The sequence below is a fragment of the Balaenoptera musculus genome, chromosome 21, assembly GCF_009873245.2.
Source record: "Balaenoptera musculus isolate JJ_BM4_2016_0621 chromosome 21, mBalMus1.pri.v3, whole genome shotgun sequence".
Taxonomy (NCBI): domain Eukaryota; kingdom Metazoa; phylum Chordata; class Mammalia; order Artiodactyla; family Balaenopteridae; genus Balaenoptera; species Balaenoptera musculus.
Window position 1 is genome coordinate 9843309 of NC_045805.1, and position 27414 is coordinate 9870722.

General features: G+C 38.8%; 1 protein-coding gene across 1 annotated transcript in view; it reads left to right on the forward strand.

The window, feature by feature from the left end:
- Positions 1 to 27414, forward strand: part of CSMD1 (CUB and Sushi multiple domains 1) — a 1821542-nt gene that overhangs the window by 1677150 nt on the left and 116978 nt on the right. Inside the window, exons 42-47 of the mRNA XM_036838958.1 lie at positions 9229 to 9417; positions 15161 to 15338; positions 17280 to 17425; positions 18226 to 18306; positions 19547 to 19660; positions 25446 to 25634. Of these exons, the coding sequence (XP_036694853.1) occupies positions 9229 to 9417; positions 15161 to 15338; positions 17280 to 17425; positions 18226 to 18306; positions 19547 to 19660; positions 25446 to 25634 (897 nt within the window). The remainder of the gene's footprint in view (positions 1 to 9228; positions 9418 to 15160; positions 15339 to 17279; positions 17426 to 18225; positions 18307 to 19546; positions 19661 to 25445; positions 25635 to 27414) is intronic.

Genomic DNA, 27414 nt, shown 5'->3' on the forward strand with positions numbered 1-27414 from the left:
CTGGCCTGTAGGCATTCGAATTTGTGAGTCCGCATCTAGGCCAGACATCTGGTTGGTTGAGGAAATGTTTTATTTACTTGATACCTGACTCTACATTTAAGTATCCACATTTTTAAGAAGAAAAATCCCTAAGTAATATATTTTTTATGTAGGCAGTTAATTTGCTATAATTGAGAGATATAAAAATAAATTAAGTAAAAAAGAAGGAGAACACGAATATGAGGCATTCTGATTTCTTGCAGAGTATCTTACCTGACAGGGATGAAACTTACTTAGATAGTTTGTCATTTTATAAAATTTATAAGTTGGCAAAGTGACACAACTGATGTGTGTGTGTCACATCAAAATTCCTAGGTTCCACCTGAGATTTATAAGTTAAGCTTATGATTAATAACTCATAAGAAGATGCATAAATCATGCAGATAATTCTTGTCCTTCTCAATGATGTCTGTGTTGTACCCCGTATTCCTAAGCCTTCTCATTTATTTATGACCATATAAAGGTCAAAAATGCTACTAGTAGATGTAGCTGTCTTGAAGTTAAATGACTTACACGGAACTTGAGAAATGAAAGGTGAACTGTGTGAAATAAAATTGAGTCCGTGTACCCTACTTCTAAGTCAAAAACTGGGAGATGGGAGATAGGACGAAGATATTTATCAAGTAATTAGATATCAGTCAGAAAATGTAATAGATATCAGAAAGATGACTACATGATTCCATTGGCTGTCACATCAAGTGCCTATAATTTAAACACTTGATACAAATATCGTTTGAAATTGATATATGTGAATAATCGTTATTTTCCCAGATCCAAACAAAGGATTCTCCTAAGAAAGAGAAAATTCTGTGTGTTATCTTATTCTTGTAGTATAAGTACGGGCTTACTGGTACTGAGATTTTCTTTTCATAATATTCGTGAAATGTTGCCATATTAAGATTTTTAGTGACTTTCTTTTCCTTTTGTTTTTTGTGACTTGACATTTGGCGAAGCTGAATATTTATCTTCCTTCTTTCCTTCTTTCCCTGTTTCCTCTCTTCCTTCCATCCTTCCTTCCTTCCTTCTTTCCTTCCTTCCTCCTCTCCTCCTCCCTCCCTTATCTGTCTTTCTCTCTCTTACTTTCTTTATCTTTCTTACACTATAAAGCGTGATTGTTGAATGCCAAAAACTTAAAGATAATTTTAAGTGCTTCAACCATAGGTGGTAAAAACATCTTTTTCCTTTTGCTATATGTGCTATGCACCTTGAAAAAAGAAAAAAGCCAACATAATAGGATATGTTAAATCTGCTTATTCATGCATACAATCACAAAACCATTGCATTTTTAGTGAATTGAATCTATGAGAAAATAGGCTATAGTTTGCGGATACCGATTTTTTCCCCTTTAGGAGGAAAAGCAATTAAACTGCCTTTATGTGCAATGAGCAACTGAAGAATTCATTCTCACTGACTGTGTAAGCACACTCACTGTTCCTTACAGATACGACCATAATTTATACATGAAATTGACACGCCTCTAAGACTGTCGCTCTTTTTCCTTCTAACGTGATATTCTGAGTCATTGAGGAATAAAGGCAGGGAGCTTCCTCTGTCCTTTTCCACCATCTGCATGAGTGAATCAGGCTCTCAACATGAGGCTCTTTATAAAGAAGCCTATTTCACATAAAAATGCTTAAAACAGTGGGTAATACATAGTTGTATCAATTCTCATCCCCTCCAGGGTGTCCTTTTTCAAGATGGAAAAGTGCCTACAATGGTGGTTCATGGACTAGACTCTTAGAGACTAGGGTCCAAATCTTAAAAGTTGTCCGATTTCCTCCCTGCAGGTCGTGTGGATTTGTTTTTCCTTTTATGAGTTTGCTGAAAGTAAAAGTAACAATCTCAACCACTTTCTGCCTTAAGAGAGCTATTCCTCTGAACCAAAGACACACCTGGATGGGTATGTCAGTAGATGTGTCTCCTAGGTGACGGCACCTTCAGGTGTCCACATCCCAGTTGAGATGTGCCGTGTGCTTCTTCATCAGTCCTCCCCAAGCTCCTGATGCAGTGAAGGGATTCTGAGTCTGATGTGTGAGTCTGTAGTCTTAGTGAGTTGAACAATTCCTTTGCGTCGAAATAAAAGTTTTTCCACCAGGTAAAGGCTATTGTGTAAAAGGATTCCTGGGCACTTAATCCTTGGTTGGTCGAAGCACAAGACACAATTGTAGTTGCAACTGTGAATAAGCAATTTGGTGAACCGTCCTGCAGGGGAGCCTTCGGGCAGTGGGAAAGGCATGGGATTGGCTGCAGCCTTAACAGTAATGTAGGTGGATGTCATCAGTAGGTTCTGGGATCAAGGTGTTCACATAAGGAACACAGAACATTTAGGTGGACAATCTATCTTAAAAATGAGAACTAGGATTATCTCCTCGTTATAAAGGGAGGTGATGTGTTATCCTAGTCATGATAACAGCCACTTCGGGAAACTGGTGAGCTTATGTATGTGTGCCTTTGAGAAATTCCGTTGACTACAACATGAGCCTTAGCCACTTCTGTGACCAGATTAATCTTTTCATTGAGAGGAAGCCGAGGACTTGAAAAGGGCTTGGAGGTCATATTCAGCGTAGACCTTGATGCAGACTGCAGTCTCTCCTTCCTGTAAGGAGGCTGTTTTCTTAAAGTATTTCACACAATCCCCGTATTAGAAGTTGCTTCTTCCCCCTGGTCTGCCCCCATCTGATAACTGGCTCAAGAGCTGTGCCTGGAGTGAGGGAATTTCATCATAGAAACCAGACATTTCTTACAGTCAAGACTTAGCCTTGCTGAACTGATATATACAAACCATGTTCATTGCGTTTATTATCTCTTAATTCTTGTGAATAAGATAGGTATCTTCGTTCTCCTTTCATAAATGAAGAAATGAGCCTCTGGAGAGGAAGTGGTTTGGTCAGCATCCCAGATCCATTAGATAGGAGACCCAGGTCCAGCTCAAGTCCCTGGGCTCCCTTCCAGCACATCCCAGGGCCTCTACTATTTTACATAAACGACCTCCAGGCTCTTGTACGTGCTTCAGAAACCTATTTCTCTGTTGGTTGATGATTCTCTTTCTAATTCAACTTTTCAATGATAGATCTGACAACAGATCTTGTAGAACAACTGGATAACACCTCAAAAAGTCTTTAGGAGTTGTCAAATATGGAAATATATGAAAATATATGAAATATATGAAGGACTTGATGTCCTTCAGTAGAAACAGAATTTGTTTGAAAATGGTGATTTTTACTTCTCTTTATGCTAGAAGTGACTTCCTTATCAAATTCCAGTGAAGTGGTCTTTTCTTTTTCTCTCTTGTTTTTTTTTCTCAAATTAAAATGTGTTATATTATTAAAGTGAGTTTATGGGAATTAATGACCATGAGTGATGAGTACAGAACAACAAAACTGTGCTTAGATGAGGGTTCTGACACTTGGTTGAGTGCTTCTTCACTCTCAAGCCCAGAGGCCACATTAATTAAACTCCCACCTCTGAAACCAGGTATATGGACACATCACAGATATTCAGAGGTACATGGACATAGATAATGCAGGTAATACAAAGTCTACTGCACCTGTGCTAAACAGCACACAATGGGAATCCTTCCAAAATTCATCTGTTTTTCGCATACTAAAGAATTATTTTTATTACTTCTTTTTAGTTACTTTAATTCAGACACCTGATAGTCCTGTAGATCAATGCATGTATCACTGTGTAAGTATGACCATGAGTCAAACTTTGGGAAAGACATTTTTTATAAAAAGAGAATGTGACTTATGACTTAGTTGAAAATTTGGGAATATTGATATTGATATTTAAATAGTGAAGGACTCCATTAAATAAGAGATTTAGAACAAAGACCTAAATATAGTGTGACTGATATTTATTTATACTTAGTGTATAATTCACAATTGAAAACAAGTTTAATTTGGATTGTAAATTCTTAAGAAAACTCTGCAATGTGGGGTTTGTATTATGTCTTTTGCCTGGCAGATATGATTTATGTCATAACGAATGGGTCCTGGCTTTTAAAAACATGTCGCTGTCCATTTGTAAACATGTTCTAATGCCTCTCCTGTGGCTTGGCGCATTTCATTACTAGGTTCTCCCCTTGTAAGAGCTGTAGACCATGAACAGGGGCAGGGGCTCTGGGAGGACGGCCTCCGGAGCTCCTCTCCTGGAACTCCCCACCTTATCTCAGAGAACTGACTTCCTTCTGTCCTTGGGCCCCTCCTGTTCCCTCTGCCGAAGAGTCTCCCTTTCTTGGGCATTGCCTGACTTGCATCTTCTCCCCACTCAGATCTCAATTTCAGTGTTAATTGTTCAAGGAAGCAGTTTTTGATCACCCTCACTTACCTTCATCCTGGGGGTTTTTTTTCCCTTTATTTTAGTCCTTATTTCTTTAATAATAGTTTACACAACTTACAATTGTTTTACGTAATTACCAACATATTGATTTATTGATTTTGTGTCTGTTTCCCTAAATAGAATGTAAGTTTCATGAGAGCAGGACCCATTTCTGTCTAGTTTCCATTTGTAACTAGTATTTATAACATAGTAGACACTCAATACATGATTTTTATCTTACTCAATAAATGAATAGGTAATAAAAACTATAGTCCTGCCTACCTGGGCTGGCATTCTCTCTCTCTTTTTTGTTCTTTAATTCCTATACAGGACAACTGTGTTAGTGCCATTAAGAAAAGAAAGAAAAAACACTTTTTCTTTTAATCAAGGGTAACATAGAGCAGTTGGACTTAGAAAGGCAACCCTGAAATTTCTATCTATCTCAATCCCTTTCACAGAGTTTAGATGACGGGTTGAAATAGGCTGGCTTTATAAATCCCTAAAGAGACCTTGAATGCCGGTCTTAAATTATGCCACAAACCACATAACACATGTAGGGAAATGCGTTGTGTGACATATTAGTGTGTGTGATGACCGTGTGGAGCATGTGTGTGTGTGAGTCTGTGCTAAATGCTATTTCATGGGACCGTTCATCAGGAATCTCTGTCACCGTTACCTCCTTCATGATGCACTGTGATAATTGGTTCTTGTATTGATACCCTAAGGGCACCGCTAGAGCATGAACAGAATCTTTCAGGGAGGGTAGGGTGATGTTGAACATGGCTTTATTTGATTTTTGTCCCATGGAAACTGGCAATCCGTTTTTGATAGTTTTTACTTTTTAAGTTTTATCATTAGCAGCTGTATTTGATGTATTAGAGGACTCATTTCTCCAACAGAACTTATTGTATTTCAAGCAAAACAAGAATGAGAACAAGCGGCTGATTTCAGTCAAAAAGACTATAATAAAGGAGGAAACTGGCTAATAGTTGAAATGCAGCATGGGAGTCTCTGTACTTTTTCTGAGCATAGGTCTATAAGGTAACTTTAACTCAAACAGCAATATTGCGAGGAGGGAAACGATGCACTGTGGGTATTTGCCAGGCCTGGCTTTCCGGAACAGGCTGCTTCATGGTCTTCTGAGTGGGGTGGTCCTCGGGAGAGGCAGGCAACCTTGCTGTGTGATTGACAAGTGGGCTAGGGAGAGAGGCACATTATGGGGAAGGAGGAGAGAGGTGTGGGTGTGTGTGGGGTGTGTGTGCGTGTGCGCGTGTGCGCGTGCGTGGGTGTGTGCGCGTGTGTGGGTATGAGTCAGCATGGAGGGTCCAGGGCCTCCCTTAGAGAGAGGCTCCCCACTCCCACCCAGAGGGCTCTTCTACCTCCAGGTTCTACTTGGTTCTGGACCCTGGAGGAGCCAATGCGAGGAACTACGTCAAGATGCTCCCAGACCTTGGCCACCGCTGCATCTTCTGCTTTCTGCTTTTTTGCTCCCAATCACTCTTCAACTGCTTATCTGACTCTTGTCCAGAGACGTAGACAATTGCAAATATAAGATACTGAAATTAAGGATTTTTTAACCTGCTAACTATAGTCAGGGTTTAACCGTAGTATCTTGTTGTGAGCTGTGCAGTATCTTTATTGAAAATATAAATGAATAAATATATATATACATATACGACTGCATATATCTATATGTATGTATGTATGTGTATTTCTGTGGCTATTGGAAGATATGACATTACAACATTTTACCTCTTCAGTATTTATGAGTCAAAATATCATAATTTATTTGTTTAGACATTTAGATTACTATAATGTAAGTAATGATGCAATGAACATATTTAAAGATTTGGCTTTTTCTTTGAAATTATTTTCATAGTAGAGATTTCTGTAAATGGTATTACTAGGTTAAATGTTTAAAAAACTGATTCTTTATGGCTCTGTTCAAATTGCTTTCCCAAAGTTTTATGGCAAATCACATTGCCATAAATAATTTACCCAGTTGACTCATTGGCATTGCATATTGTTATTTTAAAGAGAAAAGTGCCATTTCAGTAGTTTATTCATTAAGAAAAAGCTATTAATAGTAATACTCTATAGCAAATGTTTAACATTTGGCAAATGTTAATTAAGACAAACCCCAAACGCCAGACAGCAACTACGCTGATCTCTCACATTGCAAGTGCACTTGTAATACGACCTGATTGGTATCTTTCCACGTGGCCCCCGGAGTATCTTTATGGAACTCTCCAATCCTTGTACCATGAAAAGAGGCCAGTTCATAGTCTAACCCTTACCTGCCTGTGAAGTCTAACCTGAGAGTTTCCAAGCCATGTACTCCGTGTATTCTGGTCTTAACAATCTGCTTAAATATTGCTCCATTTCACACATGTTCACATGTCCATCAGCTATCACACCGGCTACGATGTTGTCCCTTTCATCTTATTACCAGCATCCTCTTTCACCCCCTCTTTATTCCAGGTTCTAAGTACAGAAACAGTAAGTCTAAAACTCTGGGAAATGCCTGGCACAAATCATGGACCATATAATTTTTCAGGATTTATTTAAAATCACCAATGGTGATCCCCTGGTTAAACTAATTATATATACAATGAAAATGTTTATTTTACTTTATTCCCCACGTGAAGGACCTCCATGGCAGTCACTTGCATCCTTTACATTATTATTCCATTTTCAGTTGACTGTGAGAACAATGGTGCCGGGATCGTGCACGGGTCTGTTTGCAGCAGGAATGCATCACAGGGAGAAGCTGAACTGCAGTTCCTCCTGTGTTGGTTCTTCATAGAGTGGCTTTGTTACTGTGTCAGTAGTGAGCTGCCAGCCCCTTTATGTATAAGAGCATAGTCTAAACACTAGGTGATCCTTAAAAAACTAAAAATAGAATTACCATATGATCCAGCAATCCCACTACTGGGCATATACCCAGAGAAAACCATAATTCAAAAAGACACATGCACCCCAATGTTCATTGCAGCACTATTTACAATAGCCAGGTCATGGGAGCAACCTAAATGCCCATTGACAGACGAATGGATAAAGAAGATGTGGTACGTATATACAATGGAATATTACTCAGCCATAAAAAGGAACGAAATTGGGTCATTTGTTGAGACGTGGATGGATCTAGAGACTGTCATACAGAGTGAAGTAAGTCAGAAAGAGAAAAACAAATACCGTATATTAATGCATATATGTGGAGCCTAGAAAAATGGTACAGATGAACCGGTTTGCAGGGCAGAGATTGAGACACAGATGTGGAGGGCAGACATGTGGACACCAAGGGGGGAAAGCGGGGGCGGGGATGGTGGTGGTGTGATGAATTGGGCAATTGGGATTGACATGTATACACTGATGTGTATGAGATTGATGACTAATGAGAACCTGCTGTATAAAAAAATAAAATTCAAAACAAAAATAAAATAAATTTAAAAATAAATAAACACTAGATGATGACCTGGTGAGATTCCACTGCTCTGGAGTATGCATGCCCCTCCCACCAGAGCAGGTAAGGAGATGTTGAGAAGGCGGCTGATTTAGCTTTAAGATTCGCTATTATTACCTAACTCAGGTTTGGCTGCTCGCCACTCAAAGGCCAATAATCGAGAGGCAAGTGTCAGTAGAAAGGAAAGGTGCTTTAATCAGAAAAGCCGGCAATCTGGGGAGAAGGTGGCCTCGTGTCCCAAGACCAACTCCCAAGATTCTGCTCAGTCATAACAGTTTTTAAAGGGAAAAGGGCGGCGGTTGGGGGGGGGGAGGGGGGGGGAGAATCTCAGTGAGTCATCGGGCAGGAGGTTGGGTTCTGCATCACTCTCCATTATGTGCAGACCGGCTGACTCTCCCTTCAGATGTTATCTCGTCTGCATGACCTGCCTGCAGGATTGCCAAGGGGGCTCTTGGGGGGTGGAGAGCTAGTCATTCTTTAACTGCTTAATTCCTCATTCTTACCTGTTTTAATCTAGGAGAAGAATCAACAGGTTAGGCAAGGCATGGTGTGCATTCATGAGAGCATAAGTCAGGAGTTCAGTTGCCTAGTGATCTCATTCCTATAATCAGGTTAGAGGGGAACAGAAATGAGCAAACAGGAAAGGGGCAGAAGAGCTGCTTTCAGTATCAGGAGATTACACCTAATTATGGATTTGTTAACTCTCACTGATTTATGTGTACATTTTTGAATTACACAGTCTGCAAACATTTATTATCCATCAACCTACCTACAGTTTATTTTAGGGAACACAAAAGACTTAGTGATAAACCACAATAAACAATGTATTATAAAGAGATTGTACTGATAGATAGTAATGGCTAGTGTAATGATTCTACACTTCTTTTTAAGGAGAAAATTAAGAAAACGAAATGGATTTCTTTATTTTATTTGCACTGAACACTAACTGAACTCAACAAAACAACAACCTGTTTCCTAATTAGAAACACTTAGAAAGGAGTGCTAGGATAATTTTCTTTTAAATTAGAAGAAAACCGTTTAGGTCCGTGTTCACCTGACGTTCTCTATAGGCATTTTTTATTATCATCTGTATTTCTTGTTTTTATTAAATTCCCCACATACATTTTTTTTCCAAGGTAAGCATTGTCAAATTTATTTTTGGTATGTGCTATGTAACTTCTAAAGCATACAGTAAGTGTTCATTAAATGCAAATTGTTATAATTCTACTGCTAATAATAATTACTGTTTTAACTTAGGATGGTAATGGGCAGCTTAGTCAAGACCTTGTTTAAAACTCATATCTAAAAAGTTCACCCTAAGAAGCTGCACGCCATCATATCCCTCCTCTAATTCCAGACTAATTGCACTTGCTATTCCTGAGCTGGGCTCTGTCTGTCTGTTCCAGCCTATGGATTACAGAACTGCCCAGACCCGCCGCCTTTTCAGAATGGGTATATGATCAACTCGGACTACAGTGTGGGGCAGTCGGTATCTTTTGAGTGTTATCCTGGGTACATTTTAATCGGCCACCCAGTCCTCACCTGTCAGCATGGGATCAACAGAAACTGGAACTACCCTTTTCCAAGGTGTGATGGTAGGTTAATCACTTTTCTTGGAAGCGATCTAATTTTTCATGTGTATAATGGTGCATGAAATATTAAATGAATGTATTTGAGAATTCATTAATTTGTTCAACAAATTTTTATTGGGACTCTATTATGTTAAACTCATTCTACTTAGTATTTCAGGAATATATCATATGCCAGCAAGGTAAAAAAAAAAAGAATAGGTCTTGCCCTCAAGGAAACTACAAGGGTAACAGAATAATAAACATGAATATTTATTATGCAAAATCAGGCACAAAGAGCGTTTTGATGAATTACAAATACAGAAGATGGTGTTTGCTTGGGAAATCTTTATGGCTAGAGCAGTGCTTAGTTTTACAGTGGTTCCATCAAATTGCTGGATTAGAGGGGAAAAGAGTACTTTATTTCACCCTAGATATTTTCTATTGTTTAACTTTTATAATAATCATATATTGATTTTGTATTTCAGAAAACTGACTTTATTTTTGTAGTTGGCCTTGAAGGACACGTACTATTTTGCTACTCAGAGATAGAGACCATCCCAGATAGAAGCAGTAGTGTAAGCAAAGACATAGTGCAGGAGCAGTCTTAGGAAAAAATTAAGTAGGGTCCTTTACTGGTGCATGAAGATCAGATCTGGTTTCAGTGAATATCCCTAGTCTGAGCAGAAATCACTTCTTTAAAGCTTCTGTTTGGCTGTCTGATTTTTATGATGACTCTGAAATTTTTACAATATTAAGTTAAATAGATCAAGTACTTTGTTTATGAAGAAAGCATATGAAATAGAAAAGTTACCATAAACCTAATGTTCTAACATTATAAATACAGTACCTCTGAATGAAAAAATAATGAAATTACCAACTCTGTGGACTTTTGAAATGCTAAATACTTATATCCCAGGGGCAAAAAGGGAAAGGCATCTGGCTGTGTTTGAATTTCTACTGAAGAAGTAAAAAAAATAAAAAGCAAATTGGTAGACTTTTTAAATCATATTTTTCACCTGTACTTTTCCATTCTTTATCATTATATAAACAGCTATAAAAGAAAAACATTCACTGTATTTTTTTTAAAAATAGTTATTTTAGTTGACTATAAATTTAATAACATAAAATAGCATTTAAAAAAAAATAGCATTTAAAATTATTTTCTAAAACTAAGAATAGCAGTAGCATATCTGGTATTTTTTATTAACACACTTTAGAAACCTTTTGTACTACTCACCATTTAAAAATTCATATATTTATATATATAAATTACTTTGAATTGTCAGGATTGAAAGCCCTTTTTACTTGCAATTTTTGCCAGAATCCTTTGAATTCATATGTAAACAGGAGACTCCTTGGCTTGATATAAAAAAATAGAATTATGTATTTAATTAGATTTCATTGCTTTTTCAAATCCAACTTTCCAACATGGAAATAACTGCTGGCTTAGAATTATTTTGTCAGTGTGAAGATAACAAGATATATCTTTTTGGATGATACATGATGTGTAATACTACCCAGAGTTGGCCAAACCGTGAAGCTAAAAATCCTCCAGACATCCAAGACAGCCCAAGACTCCTGGTACCTCGTGCAAGTTCCAGGACTGCCCCCAAGCCACCCTGAGGTTGGATAATTTACTAGTAGGACTCACAGAACTCAATAAGCTATTATACTCCAGACTGTCGTTTATAACAGGAAAAATTTCCAAATCACTGCATTAACATAAACTCAGGTGTGGCTGGAAGGGGCCTGTTATGAATAATAAAAGACAGTTTGATCTTCTTCATCACTTTGGAAATTCTGAGGGTTTTAGGAGTTCTGTGCCAAGAACAGGGGAGAAGGCCACAACTGCGTGTATTTCTTCTTGTAAGTCGTGCTGCCTCAGTGTATGCTCGTGGATACATAGACGGATATGCGTGTGTTGACTCTGGCCCCTGGCTTGGAGGGGAGTGTGGCATCTGTATCACTCCCGGTTGCGAAGTGCAGTGCACAATACCCTGATGGTCTCTCTCCTGGCTGGTGGGTTGCCTGCCCCACCTGCTGGGACCAGGCTCCTTGGCAGACAGGTGGTTGGCTGTGGTACAGGGGCCCCTCCTGTGACTGGATGCTTCCCCCTGGGCTCGTGACTGATCTCCGCTGGAGGGTCTTCTTTGAATCTCACCCTCAGGGAGAGCATGGGGGTGGATGCATTTCATGTGAGCTAGATCACAGGTTCACTGTTGCTTCAGAGTTCACCTGAGGTGCTGCTCAGACGTGGAACTCAAAATACAATTTTGGTGCCACTAAGGTGAGGGGAAAGCCTCTGGGAAGAGATCCTGGACAGGCCAGAGAACATGGAGATGCAGCTTTGACTCACTGTTGTAGGGTCGTACGTTTTCTCCCTATAGGCCACACAGCAGGATTTTGCCTTGAGAAAACGTTGCATGTGCATTGACAGTATTATTACCCAAGTTGAATTTTATACTTATTTAGCTTTTAACATCTTTCCTCATCACTACACGGTGCGCAATGAGGTCTGCAAGGGCAGGGATGGGGTGTCTGTGGGTCTTTGCTGTATCCCCAGCTCTAGCCCCGCTGCCTGGTACATAATAGACTCTCAATAAACACTCATTGAATACATGAGTGCAAGGATTTGTTATTTGAATATCATAGGTAAATCATGGCAAATATATTAAGTGACATAATGTCAGAATGTGTTTTACCAAGAAAATAACCATATCATTTATTTTGACCTTTAAGAGGTGGGCACCATGCTTTTTGTTTATTTGTTCTGTTTTGTTTTCTTCCCCCCAATGGGAAGGGTACTACTCCATATAATGTGGTTTGAGATGCAAATTAAAGAGTCAGAATGCTAAAGGGAAATCTTAGAGGTATAAATCAATACCAAATGAATAACCTCAAGTCACACATCAGGTATGTCAGCCCAATGGCTTCAACACACTTTTTTTTTTTTTAACATCTTTATTGGAGTATAATTACTTTACAATGGTGTGTTAGTTTCTGCTGTATAACAAAGTGAATCAGCTATACGTATGCATATATCCCCATATCTCCGCCCTCATGCATCTCCCTCCCACCCTCCCTATCCCACCCCTCTAGGTGGTCACAAAGCACCGAGCTGATCTCCCTGTGCTATGCGGCTGCTTCCCACTAGCCATCTGTTTTACATTTGGTAGTGTATATATGTCCATGCCACTCTCTCACTTCGTCCCAGCTTACCCTTCCCCCTCCCCATGTCCTCAAGTCCATTCTCTACGTCTGCGTCTTTATTCCTGTCCTGCCCCTAGGTTCTTCAGAACCATTTTTTTTTTAGATTCCATATATACATGTTAGCATATGGTATTTGTTTTTTTTCTTTCTGACTTACTTCACTCTGTATGACAGACTCTAGGTCCATCCACCTCACTACAAATAACTCAAATTTCGTTTCTTTCTATGGCTGAGTAATATTGCATTGTATGTATGTGCCACATCTTCTTTATCCATTCACCTGTTGATGGACACTTAGGTTGCTTCCATGTCTGGCTATTGTAAATAGAGCTACAATGAACATTGTGGTAGATGACTCCTGAATTATGGTTTTCTCAGGGTATATGCCCAGTAGTGAGATTGCTGGGTCGTATGGTAGTTCTATTTTTAGTTTTTTAAGGAACCTCCATACTGTTCTCCATAGTGGCTGTATCAGTTTACATTCCCACCAACAGTGCAAGAGGGTTCCCTTTTCTCCACACCCTCTCCAGCATTTGTTGTTTGTAGATTTTTTAATGATGGCCATTCTGACCGGTGTGAGGTGATACCTCATTGTAATTTTGATTTGCATTTCTCTAATGATTAGTGATGTTGAGCATCCTTTCATGTGTTTGTTGGCAATCTGTATATCTTCTTTGGAGAAATGTCTATTTAGGTCTTCTGCCTATTTTTGGATTGGGTTGTTTGTTTTTTTGATATTGAGCTGCATGAGCTGCTTGTATATTTTGGAGATTAATCCTTTGTCAGTTGCTTCGTTTGCAAATATCTTCTCCCATTCTGAGGGTTGTCTTTTCATCTTCTTTATGGTTTCCTTTGCTGTGCAAAAGCTTTTAAGTTTCATTAGATCCCATTTGTTTATTTTTGCTTTTATTTCCATTTCTCTAGGAGGTGGGTCAAAAAGGATGTTGCTGTCAACACACTTATTTTTAAAGTGTTTTCTATTCATTGTCTCACTCATTTTCAGTCTCTCAGTTATTTGTTGTCCATGTTTATTGAGATCTGAGCCCAGCAATGGGATTAATGCAAGGAGGTTGGGTGGGGGTGGGGACACAGTCCCTGACTTCCGCCTGCTGACATTAGTCTAATGGTGAAGAACAGCTGGCCATGCACTGTAGCCCAGGGACAAGTGACCAGACCACGGCCACCTGGAGCCCAAGCCACCAGGAGAGACTTTCAGGGGGTGGTGACATTTGCGTTTTGAAGGAAGAGACCAGTTCAAGGTAGGAGAAAAGCACGTGGGCTTTTCGTGCAGGTGGACAAGGGCATGACGCTTGCAGCTGAGAAGAAGTATGGCATCTTCAGGGTACACCGTAGCTTGTTGTGACTGCAACGTGGTTTCTGGCCCTATTTTAAAGATTATAAGTATCTGTATACTTTGTTTTGCTAGGTTACACATCAAGGTCCATCTGACTCCAAACCCCACTTACAATTATGCTATAAAACTTGTAAAATGTTCTCCACAGCCCCTTCTAATGAATTTACCCAAAACTTGGGCTGATTCAGTCTACTTGACACTGGTGTATTTTCTAACCCCTTTGAGATCAGTGTGCATCTGTATAGTTAATGTGTCATATAGTGTTTCATGGTATTTCATCAGTCATCATTCTGAATTGTTTTTGAACTTCTAATAAAAATGTATTTCAGCTTATTCACTCCACCTAAATTTTATGACTTTTGTGGCAAATATTTGAAAGCCTCACAAGATTCATGTTAGTAACAGACACTCTTATAGCATCTATTGGCTTTTAGTTTGATTAAAAAGTCTACTTGTCTATGACTTTGATATATTATTCTACAATCTAAATTAAAGAATACGTCTCAGATTTTCTGCTCATGTATGGGCATTTCATTTTTCCATAAAAGAAAATAATTTCCATGGCAACAGTGATGATCCCTTTATTAAGTGAAATAAAAATGGACTCTGAGTATTGGGATTCTTCACATCATTGATAGCTGGTGAGATATGGGAGCGCTTCTGTAAAATACCACTGACGTAATTTTATCTCGTTTCTCCAGGTGTAGATCTGGGGAGAATTGATTATGTCTTTGTTTCAAGGCAAATAGACTTAGATGCTTCTCTTTTAGACAGTTTAAATAGGCTTTAGAAATCTCACTTAAAACAAAAAAAAAATTGTCTTTCAGTTAAATATTTATGCATAATTTCAACATCCCTTGCATCGGATGGTCCAATGGATTATCATCTCAGTCACAGGAGACAACTGACTAAGGGTTTTTTTTTTTCTTTTTAATTATGTGGAAATGATTTTATCCTAAGGGTATTTTGAATGTTTGGAGAATATATTAAATGAAACCTAGATAACATAGCTAAGAAGTATAATTCTTCCAAGGTTTTAAGACTTTAGGGGGATTATTTTGACAAAGTAGTTACTAAGAGATATTTCACAATTATTTCTTAGAAGGAAAATTTTGGCTGCGGGACCTTAGAGACTGAGAAACATTTCACTGTATCCTTTGTAAGTGGACCGTGTGGGCTTGATTTCTCTCACTTCCTTCTCAGCTCCTTGCGGGTACAACGTGACATCTCAGAACGGGACCATCTACTCCCCTGGGTTTCCGGACGAGTACCCCATTCTGAAGGACTGCGTCTGGCTCATCGTGGTGCCGCCCGGTCACGGCGTCTACATCAACTTCACCTTGCTGCAGACTGAAGCTGTCAACGACTACATCGCTGTTTGGTATGAGAACCTTCCCTGAGAAACACCCATCTGTCGTTGTGATAAACCATTCTTGTAACCACTGACGTGTCACTTACATCTATTTAGAAATGGAGTAGTTAGGTAGATATCAGAAAGGAAAGTTACCAAGTAAATCTAGAGATACAGAGAATAAACCTTATGTACTGTGTTTGAGTTTTATTACATGGTAGATATATTCAGGATTACTGTAGATATAGGAGACTATCCCATGATCATTTTATTTTTCATTTTTGTCTTCTGTTTCAATTTTTATTTATTTATTTTTTTGACCGCACCACGCAGCTTGTGGGATCTGAGTTCCCCAACCAGGGATTGAGCCTGGGACCCTCAGCAGCGAAAGCACGGAGTCCTAACCACTGGACCACCAGGGAATTCCCTGTTTTATTTTTCATTTTTAAGTGTGGTGGCTTTTTTTCCTGAAAGAAAAGCTGATAGGATCCTTTGCCATTATAAGAATTTGATGCTTCTAGAAATGATTGCAGAAATGATTACACACAGCTTTCTCTCCGTGCTTTATAAACCTTGCAAAACTGCCCTCCCACGTGCTGTGTAGGGGATACTAAGTGGGGATGTAGCCCTGGCTCCCTATCGAATGAGCCACGTGGTCTGGATAAGGGACTTAAACTCTCCTTGACGAAATGTTCCTATCTATGGGAATGACTATTCCTACCTTTGCATTGGGAGGTTAGAGTTTATGGGGGAAGTGGGAATGACAATTCCTCTGTCAAACTATGGTAGAAAAAGTAGAGCGTACCGTCGGGGCATGACCCAGAGTTGAAGAGCCAGGATGTGCTTTTGGAAGAAACTGCCCTGAAAACTCAAGGAGTAACCACACTTAACAAGGTTGTGTGTGTGTGTGTGTGTGTGTGTATGTTGGCAAAGTTGTCGTAAAGGTAGTGGTTGTTCAAGTTATTGGAAAATCTGTAAGGTAAGAGAACAGGGAGAGTTGCAGGCGTTGGGAGACACCAGGTGTGGTGTGGCTGAAGTCTCGTGAGAGCCCAGAGAGAAGAGGTGACCTGGCCAGGTAAGCAGGGCAGACCATACAGAACCTCGTAAAGCATGTTAAGGATCTCAGGCTTCAGCCTAGAGCAGCAAGGGTTCACCTGAGGGTTATAAGAAGGAGAATTACAAGACCAGGTCCTGGTTTCAGAATACGCAGTCTCGTTGTGTGGGAAGCACGTCAGCTGGCCGAGAAGGGAGAAGAGTCCAAGAAGCCCTCGAGGCTGTAGAAAGAACTCTGACAGGCAGGGGCGTCCCGGTCATGGGAATGAGTGGGAACGGGCGACCTGAAAGGTTAAGTTGACCACATGAAGCTGCCAGTTCAGAAGCAAAGCAAAACAGACAACACCAAAAGGAAGATCCACACAATAATATCAGCAGGTTTACTCGGATTAACTGATAGATTTAGGAGGTAGGAGGAAAATCTTCATCAGGTAACAACAGCGGAGTGAGCCCCTGTTGTCCAAATGCACGTGACACAGAGAGACTGGAGTCCCATCAACTGTGAATATTAAACATCTTGATATTTCTAAACACGGTATCTAGAAGATGGTAATATTTTATTCAGGTTTTTAAAATATTTCAATTCAGTAGCAAGAGCTCCATAAATCTCACCCGTGATTAAAGAGACACTCTGAATTCAGACTTTAAAATGTGGACATTTGGGAAGAAGCTGATAAATGGTATTGCCCTCACTAGAATAAATGTGACCTGGTCTCAGAAATGCCTCAGAAAAGGTCAGCTGTGAGAGGAACAAGTGAGCCCGAGCTTCTGGTTTGAAGACCAGACTTCTCAGATGGATCCTGGGGTCAGACCGTCGTCTTTCACCGAGATGGAGCCCGACTGTCAGAAGAAAATGGTTGTTAATTGAAGCTGTAACTAGGAGCTTTCTCTTCAGATGACTCCCCTTCTCTTTCCTAGGGACGGTCCCGATCAGAATTCACCTCAGCTGGGAGTTTTCAGTGGAAACACAGCCCTGGAAACAGCGTACAGTTCCACCAATCAAGTCCTGCTGAAGTTTCACAGCGACTTTTCAAATGGAGGTTTCTTTGTCCTCAATTTTCATGGTCAGTGTACTTTCACTCTGTTGATGAAGGCGAAGAATTCCAGTTGATTTTTCTCATAGCGTTGACATAAACCTTGTTTCCATCTAAAGTTCCTTGATTCTGCCAACCGAGAACCAATAGGATTTTCTCTCATTTCATGCCAGAGGTTCCCATGACCCTTTTTTCTTCCTGATGTATTTATTATTTCACATCTCTTTTGTAGTAAGCTTGGATTTACTCCAAGTTAAGTGTATTGTATGTGAAACTCTGATATGGAGACCACTGAAATACATTTAGTACCCTTCATAGATTTCCTCATCTCCGTCTCCAGATGAACCTCGCTAGCAAATGTCATGTGATTACAGAGGGAACCAAGCCAGTCTTTACTGATTTTGAGAATGAGTGCTAAATAATTTAGGGAAAAAGATACCAGTCCCTTATCTCTCATGAGGACTGCCACATGGACTTCCTCAGGACAAGAGACCGAGGAAGATCATGTCAGAACCAGACATGGATGTGGAACCAGGCCATGGGTGAACCATTTCTCTTGCAGAATTCCAAATATATGTAAAGTGTTTTTATTTAAACATTATAATTTTTAAAATTTTATACTTTTTCCTTTCAATTTTAGATATTCCTTGATATTAAGTAATTCTGTAAGCATTTGAAATCAAGACTTTCGTAAAACTATGATTTACAAATACAGACATTTTCCTGTACCTAAGCATTATAACAACACAACATAAAAGGAATGCTTGTTGTAAGATTTCTGTTTATTCAGCAAATGTAATTGCTCTTATTGTCTTTTATGAACCATGTAGCATTCCAGCTCAAGAAATGTCAGCCTCCCCCAGCAGTTCCGCAGGCAGAAATGCTTACTGAGGATGAGGATTTTGAAATAGGTAATGTTTTCTTCATTACAACGTCGTTAGCTCAACCCACCTTTTTTACACCCACCCGACTGCAGTAGTCAGTCAAGTAAATGAGTATTTGTCAGAAATATTCCTAAAGCTTTGCTAGAGAGATATACACAGAGGTCATGCATTGAGTAAATATCTTTTTCTTTCTTCATCTCCACGATCTTCAGTGTTTTTTTTCCGTTTGAATTTTGCTTTTGTCATTTTGAGCACATTTTCCCCCTACATCACTCAGTAGTTTGTATTTTTCTCCTGAAAAGCAGTTTTCAGAGACAGACTTAAACAGATGTTGGTGTTTAGTTAGGGAACCATGTTCATGAACTAGAAGAAGAAAATCATTTGTGGCTCAAATAATGATTAGTCTAACATTGACCTTTCATTGAAACTGGAATACAATTGGTGAATACATTTAATGATAATATTTAGAGATTCTGTTTTTTCATTTTATATTAATGATCTGTTTCATTAAACAATCATCAGGTCACAATAGGAAACCAGCCGTGGCGTATGTTTGCCGTATAGTTGTTGCGATGCAGGATTTCTCTGTCTCAATTACAAATACTCTGTCCTGTTGTCACACCCTGTTTCAGACCAGTGGTCAAACCATGTGACCTAATTTATGCTCTACTCCTAAGGGCTTAGTTAATGAGAGCATTGTGCTAATTAGGCCACGTTCATTGTATAGCCCTCTCTGGATGCATTAAAGCCATTCTGTTGTACAACCTTAAATCCCAAGCACCTATTTCTCTTTTCTTTCTCTCTTTCTTCCTTCCTTCCTTCTTCCCTCCCTCCCTCCCTCTCTCTCTTTCTTTCTTTCTTTTTCTTTTTCTTTCCTCCTTCCTTCCTTCCTTCCTTCCTCCCTCTCTCCCTCCCTCCCTCTCTCTCTTTCTTTCTTTCTTCCTTTCCTTCCTTCCTTCCTTCCTTCTTTCCTTTTCTTTTTTTTTTAGTAGCCATGGGCAAAGGGGAATGAACATAGACACATCAGTCAAAGAAGAAAAATCTGCTACATAATTTCTGTAGAAATATTGGTTACACTTAAGATAGCATTTTTATAAATTAAGAACTGAAAATGACACCATTTCATTAAACAGACCACACATGAATACCGATCTTGATTCAGAAACAGTTTGCGCACTCACTTAAGCCGCATGCGTGTTTAATACATTCCCACGCTGCGTGTCCTGGAGACAGAATCTTCAAGTATATGCTGTGCTGGCTCCTTCAGGAGACTCCGTGAAGTACCAGTGCCACCCTGGGTACACGCTGTCCGGGACGGACACGCTGACCTGTATGCTTGGCGCCCAACTGCAGTTTGAAGGCTCTCTCCCGACGTGTGAAGGTATGAAGTTTATACTACAAATATGCTTGTTCAACACGGAACATGGTGTGACTTGTATTGGTCTGAACTTCCTTGTATGTGTCTGAATTTCTTTGTATGCATCTGGATTTGTCTCTATCTATGTTATGATTCCATTGCAATTAAAATCACCCGCTTAAAAAAAAAAAAAAAAAAAAATCACCCGCTAACAGAAATATCTTACCCTTGCTTTTAGCTAGCTCCACAAAATAAATCAAACCTACATCAAATAAGAAGTCTTGCTGTTTCCCAACAGTTTGTCAGGAAAATTTTCATACATATGGCAAAGTTGAAATAATTTAAAAATAATACCTATTGCCTAAGTTCCACCATTAATATTTACTACATATCCTTTGTCACGTTTCTCTTATCTGTCTATCCATCCATTAATCTATCTATATTTTTGATACATTCAAGGCAAATTGCAGGCATCACTACATTTCCCTCTGAATTCTTTAGCATGCAGAAAATTATCTAGTGTTTACTATTTTTTTTTCTGTAAAATGTATAGATATTGAAATGCACATATGTTGCATACAATAAATGCACACATTTCATATTTTTACGGCTTTAAATTGCATAGACCATATGCAATAACAGATAATATATAATAGCAGAACAAAATATGAGGTTGAATCTATTGATTCAATTGATTTGAATATCATTAGATCATTTAAAATACATTACTTAAAGGCACCACTTTTAAGCACTATTGGAAGAAAAAAAGATTTGGAAGAGGCGTAAATAAGCTAAAATGTCTCAGTATAAGTCAGAAGTATGACTGGTTGCCTGTCAAAGAGCTTTCCAAGATAGATTTTATTTTGTAACTTCAAAATCACAGTCACGTTTATTTCCTTTAAAGAATGGAACTCTCCCCTTTCAGGGAATTTGAATATTATCATTCATTAGGGATAGTGAAACATTTAAAAGGGCCAACATTTAGGAAGAGAAGACCCAGAGTCTAGATTTGATTATCAAGTGACCTTGGTTACTAATCTTCTGAGCATCATGTGTAATGAGGATCATTTATCTGCATCATTTATGGGATTGGTGTAAAGATGAAGTGAATATTAAATTAATTCTAAGCGATTTATAATGTTAATTATCTACCCTATAAAAGGCAATTTTCTTTGCATTGCAATAGTATTGATTTTGCAAGTGCTCAGGCCCATGAATTGATTCTTCCAGAATATCTGGTAACTTTGTGCATTTTCATTACTAATGAGGCAGAATTTCAGTCACTCTTATAGAGGGAAACGATTTTCAACACCTGAAGAAAATCTGGAATGAATTATTATTAAATAACCAAAGTAACTTAGGTTGTTTCTGAGAAAAAAGTACTTTGGAATTGCACCCACGTGCGAGCCAGTGTGAGCCAGTGGGCCCGCAGGAGGGGGCCCCCCGCCCTTTGCCTCTTGCTTTAAACACTTGTGGGACCCTCGTGGTTGCGGTGCCGCTGAAACCCTGCCTCTAGCTGCCTCTGTTAGAAGCAGGGGGTCGCATGGGGCGCTAAGTCAGGACACTGATGTCATTTTTTTCCTGGAAAAACCAGTGTGTCAGGACCACGTTACCTCAGCGACAGTGATCTCCAGAGGATTCTTTTCTCAAGGTGGTAGAGGGGGTGGGTATAAAAGTTTCATCTTTTGCCATTTTATATAAAAATTAACTGAGGTAAATCTTTACATGTTGAAGGCAGATTTTAATCCCACCAAACACAGCCTTAAATTTCTCAGAATAGGTGACTTTCAGCAAGGGTGGTCTTAGCTGATTAATGAAGAAAGGCATAAATGTTTATTTAACATGCTACTTTAAAATTAGGGAACATGCCTCCATTCTGTTGTCTCTCCCCAAGATTAACCTGGTTTTCACTTAAATGAAATTGATTCATGACAATCCAGGAACAGAGTAAATCAACACAACAGGGGCATCATTCTCTAAATTACTTCCGCTCTCACACGTTTGCAGGCAGTGTCCAGCTAACAAGACAGGCGCCCTGTACTCAGCCCAGAGGTCCCCAGGCCCTACTGAACTCGTAGGAATTACTATGTAGGATGACCTAGTTCTCTTCTGTTTCAGTTCAAGAGTAAATTTGTTTAGAACGAACTGAGTTATCTTAGCTGTCATTCCCTAAACGCCTCATTATTTAAGAAAGGAAGTAGGGACTCGGATGTCTTCTATCAAATACTTAAACACTTAAGCACTTAATTATCATTTTTCTTCCAGTACTTTTCTATTATTTGATTGGGCTCAAGTGGGGGCCAATTCCCCAATAAATTCTTGATGAAAAATTGTACTAGTTATGAGTCCTACTTCTTCAAATGTCATAACCACACTTTTAGAAGTTCTGCTTTGAAAATTATCACCACTTTAGGGTGGTTGATTGTTCCTTGGGAACAATGGGAGTAAATTGTTCTGAAAGTTCACACTTTTTACAGATAAATATTACCTTGTTGGATACTTACCCTCATTTAAAAAAAAAAAATGAATGAGGGTCTGGAATGTTTTTCAACACCACCAAGCAATTCTTGCATTTTCTTTAGACACCAGCTGAGTGTCCCACAGTTTAACTCAATTCAAAGACACTCCCAGCCCTCAGGAAATTCCAAGGGTTTGGGGAGCTCTGTGCCAGGAACCTGGGACAGAGGCCAAGTATAGCACAGAAAGCTATCACGAAAGTGACTCTTCTCAAGTTAAAAAAAGAGAGAAGCATTTCACAAAGTGAAGAGAAGCAGTAAGAAAGGTTTGGAAGTGTGAAAGGACATAAGGCATCCAGGAGAGAGGGGGTGACCCCCAGCAGCTTGCTGTTAGGGTGTGTTTGAGGAAATGGCATTAAGTGGGCTGGGAAACTAAAGGACACCAGATTTTAAAAGGTCTTCAGTGTCAGATGGCTTCATCCCATAAACAATGGAAACCCGTCAACGGTTATTATTTTTAAAAATTGGAAACATGCATTATCAATGAACACTGAAGACCATCAGTGACCTTCAAAGAGTGGCCATTCCTTGGGAAGCGTAAGTGTGACAGTAACACGTCTCCAGGCCTCCGGGTGACAGAGTTCTCCGTATCACAATTCTTTCATACCTAGACGTGCTCTTAAGAGTTAATCTTATTTATAAATCCTAATGTTTGAGTCCATTACTTTTGCTGAAGCCCTGCAAGGTGCTTTGGGTTTTAAGGCTCACACTGGATTTTTCTCCAAACGTAAGCTCAAGGAGCAACTGCGCAGAGGGAGGGACGCAAAGCTCAGGCCGATGTCTCAGCAGCATGTTCCTTCAGAGGCGTCTTTGCCGGGACCCTGACGCAGATGCTTCCCGGGGGTGGGAAGCCTCCGATAGCCCCCGTGGGAAACAGGGTGTTTTTAGCACGGAGGGCTCGGCTTAGGGGAGCCTACGGTCTCTGAAACCTTCCCGCTGTCAATGGCCGTTGCTCCTAGCAACAGTTTCCAGAGGAAGGGAAGGGATGGGCACGTGGGAGGGAGCGTGAGAAACACAGGAGTGTAGGCACTTCCATTCACCTGGAGACAGACTCAGTGCATCTTCAAAACAGTATGTGTGTCTGAAAGAAATACTGTGAAGGGTCGTAAAAAGAAATGAAGCAAATAATCTCACTGATGTTTTCATTTTATCTTCTCTAAAAAACAGAAACAGGGAATCAGAATAGCTGTGTTTAAGAATCTGCGTCTCATCTCTAATCACGCCCTGGGTTGTGCTCTCAGCTCTCCAGGTGCATTTCAGCAGGTGGATGGTTTCCTGTTTCCAGGTGGTCTGCTGTCCCAGTGTTGTCTAATAGCTATAGTTGTGGTGATGAAATCTCAGGACAGAGATGCAGGTTAACTACTTCTCCCGTGTATTAACACACAGTGACATGTGCTCTGTAGCATCTTCACGTCAGGAACAGGCAGGCATGTGGTCAGACGTTGTAGCACTGTCTGCCCACATAGTGCTTTAGATTGAAGAAAAACATTTGCATGTTTTTGATCTGATTATAACCCTGAGGAGGAGCTTTATTGCTGTCTAGTTACAGCCAACCTCTGGCTCTTATTGTAAATTCAAAACAAGTCCCAGGAGATCCTAAAACCCCAGGCCCTGCACACATGCAGACAGAAAAAACTCTAACTTACTTTATTTTATTAACATCAACACGTTCATTTCTGAAAGGCCATAGTATATTTTACAGAGTGATCTTACCATCAACACAGAAGAAGATACTTTTTAAACTAAGTTGTTTGGTCTATGTGTTTTGGTTTAAATTATTTTTTATATTACTTGCCATTAATTAACACTGTAAGTATACTTTAAAATCTACCTAAAATACACATTTATTAAAAAGGTTCTATGAAATGTTTCATCCTCGGTGATTTTATCCCTAAGCATTTTCTAAATTTTAACATACGTCTCAATTGGAATACTAAGTTAAATGAAAGAAAGGGGGGAAGATACTTTTTTTAACCATTACTTGAATCAAAACATATAAGCTTTCTCATCTGTTTGGGTTTTGAAATGTATTCATAAATAATACACATTTCATTAATTAAAAGGAGATAACTCAACAAATAAGACACACTTCCATTGATAGAAGCTCTTTTCCATTGAGGAAAAGCAGATCATTTAACTTTTTAAACATTTTGTAAATAGTTTTGGTACGTCTTTGTTTATTGTTGAACCATCACCAATAAGAGAAATAATTTTCTCTTAATAATTCTATTGACAAACTGTTTCTGGAGGATACTTAAATTAGCAATGAGAGAAATGACTGATTAAGAGACTTTGGTGATTTTCTTTTGCATTCATACCTACACAGATTAGTTTTATTGTGATTAACTTGGAGTAGTTGAATAATGAAAAACAGTGAGAGGGAAAATTGTGTCAAGGTGTCCATATTATCTTAATGATTCGTTCATGATAAATTAACCCATTAGAAATCACTCCCACTTTAGACAGTAGAAACCCAGGTGTCCCATATGGCTCATCTCTTATCAGTCCCAAGCAATCCCATCAAATGTTTAAAATTTACTGTTCTAAATATAATTAAAAGTATAATCAAAGGCAGAAATAAATATAATTTTATTATCATCGTGTATAATTTCACAATGTTTTTGTAACATTACATTGAAAAGGTGAGGTCTTACACTTTAGTTGAAAACTTGGGATCCTGCGGTTGAGTCCACAAGGCACCTGCCCTAAGTTAAGTGAGGTGTGTGGGCAATTCAGTCATAGACAGTGGATGAGGAGTGAAAGGCACGTATGTATGAACTGTCCCTGTGTCAGGGGTCCCTCCTCCCCTCACCAGTGGCAGATCAGCGGGAGCCAGACCATGGCTTCTCCACCTTCTCCAGGTAAAGAAAACTTTCAGGCTCAGTGCTTCTTCTTCTCAAGTTGACAGCTACCTCAGCTTGGCTGCCCTAGGATTGGGTTGACAGACTTAATCTCTTTGACTCTTGGTCTCCTTAGAGTTAAATAGGATTCATCTATCCATCTATGGCTATCTATCAATCATCTGTATATCATCTACCAATCTCTTCTATCTCATCTGTATATCAACATATATATATTATACATAATTATGTTTTAAATTATAGGGTGATGTTAAAATGTTGCTTTCCTGTTCTGTTTGTGTCCTGTATTAAATTTGGTCACATCTCAGTAGGATTGCTTTGTTGTTGTTGTTGTTTTCTTTCATGAGCTTGTATATCCAGGGTTAGAAACTATCCTATTGAAGTTGGATTCATTTTGTTAAGGAAAACTTTTACTGGTGCGTTGTTCCTTAGCACAATGCCCAGCCAGTGAAGTCCGGACAGAATCTTCTGGGGTCATCCTTAGTCCAGGGTATCCAGGCAACTATTTTAACTCCCAGACGTGCTCATGGAGCATCAGAGTGGAACCAAACTACAACATCACCATCTTCGTGGACATTTTCCAAAGTGAAAAGCAGTTTGATGCACTGGAAGTATTTGATGGTAAGTCTCTTTAAACTTTGTTTACATACCAGTGACCTATGCATAATGTAATAAGGATGCCACTATAATGTTTCTGTAATGCAAGAACTTGAATATTTTCTTGAAGTAAATTACATCTCCCCCAAACAGAAAATGAATTATTCTTGGGCTTGTGTGGTCTCAGAGATCAAGCGGTAGGTAAAACATTTCCATGCCGTTCCTAATGTTGCAACTTTTAAACCATTAGGATGCTGGTGACACACCCTGAAAATGTACTGAATTAACTTTAATCATTCTTTAATTCTTTAATGTGGGGCTTTGAAGTAGATGATTTCAAAAGATCTTCCTTTCCCTTCTTCTAAGATTATATTGATTTAGAAGATATTTTAGGAAATTTAAGAGGGCTAAAAGTACTTTAATCAGTCTAAATGATTATTTTACTAGAAATATATAAAAGTAATGGCTCACAGAGATTTCTGGGTCATAAGTGCTATAGGAGTCTTTAATGTACAATTTTTTTAGATTAGTGAAATAGCTTACTGAACAAATGCTAATACTGTTTTCAACATGAGTCATGCATTTTTGTACAGTTCTAATGAACTTTTAATATAACAATGCTATGCTTAAACGTAGTATGTGGTTGAATTGTCAATTTGAAATGGAACTGATGTTAATAATTTTTCTTTGTACAGAAGCATTATCATAGCCCAGAATATTACACCATGATACAATTACGGCTGTACATAATAAGAGGGTTTTTACATGTTCTGATGGATTTGTCATTGAGTTCAGATAAATAACAATCAATTCAGTGAAAAAAATTACTGTAATTGATTCTCTGTGTGTTTATATGTCTCTTAGTGACTTGATGAATCATAATAGTCAAGTTGCTTCTATGGATAGACACTTGATGAATCAATTTATGTATTTCCAAAGATGAGCTGCTAAATTGGAAATTAAACTCATACTTATATACATAGGAACAGAGGACTGAAGGGTAATATTTTCATTTTCAGACGGTTTTTAAGGGTGCGTTAAAACGGACACATACTACTGAAGACTCTCCTCTTAGCCTTTAGGGTGGGAAGAAGTAATGCATTAGCCAAGTACAAAAATGGGCTTCTTTTGTCAATGAGGAATCGGGGAAACTATCTTAAGGCCAATTAGGTGTCATAAAAAAGTACAGACAAGCAGTTAACCTCAGGGGCTGTGTGTGTGTGTTTGTGTGTGTATATGCTTACATATTCCTATACATGCAGTATATAGTTATATGTATTTACACAATCACTCTAAATGTATGCCTGTTGCTTTGTTTCACCTTGGTTGAATTGAAATTTAGCTGGCAGTGCTTCTATGTCTTATTTCAGGAGCAAAATCATTATCAATAATTTAGGCCTGAAGCATTTACAATGTGATCTTCCTAAAATATAGACAGATCAAGCCCATTATAAACCATAAGCAAAATAGATAATAGAGATAATATCAAAGCAGTTGCTGTCGAAATTACCAGAGATCTATGACTAGGTGTGTTTCACTGTCAAAGAGTTCTCTCTAAAATGAAAGGTCAGAATTTTATATGAATAATTTTTTAAGCGTTGGCATTTTTGTTGAAGTAAGTGTCATGTTCCTTGCATCTGTTTTGTTTTGTTTTTTGAAAGACACTGACTCTTTTATAGCTCTTGAATTGACCAAAAAAGAAAAAAGTTGAATATATTGATTTTAAGCTTTAATAACCCAAGAGTTTATTACTCTCTACGGCTCCAGTAGTGCTTATTCCTCAATTTAAAAACAAAATAGGACT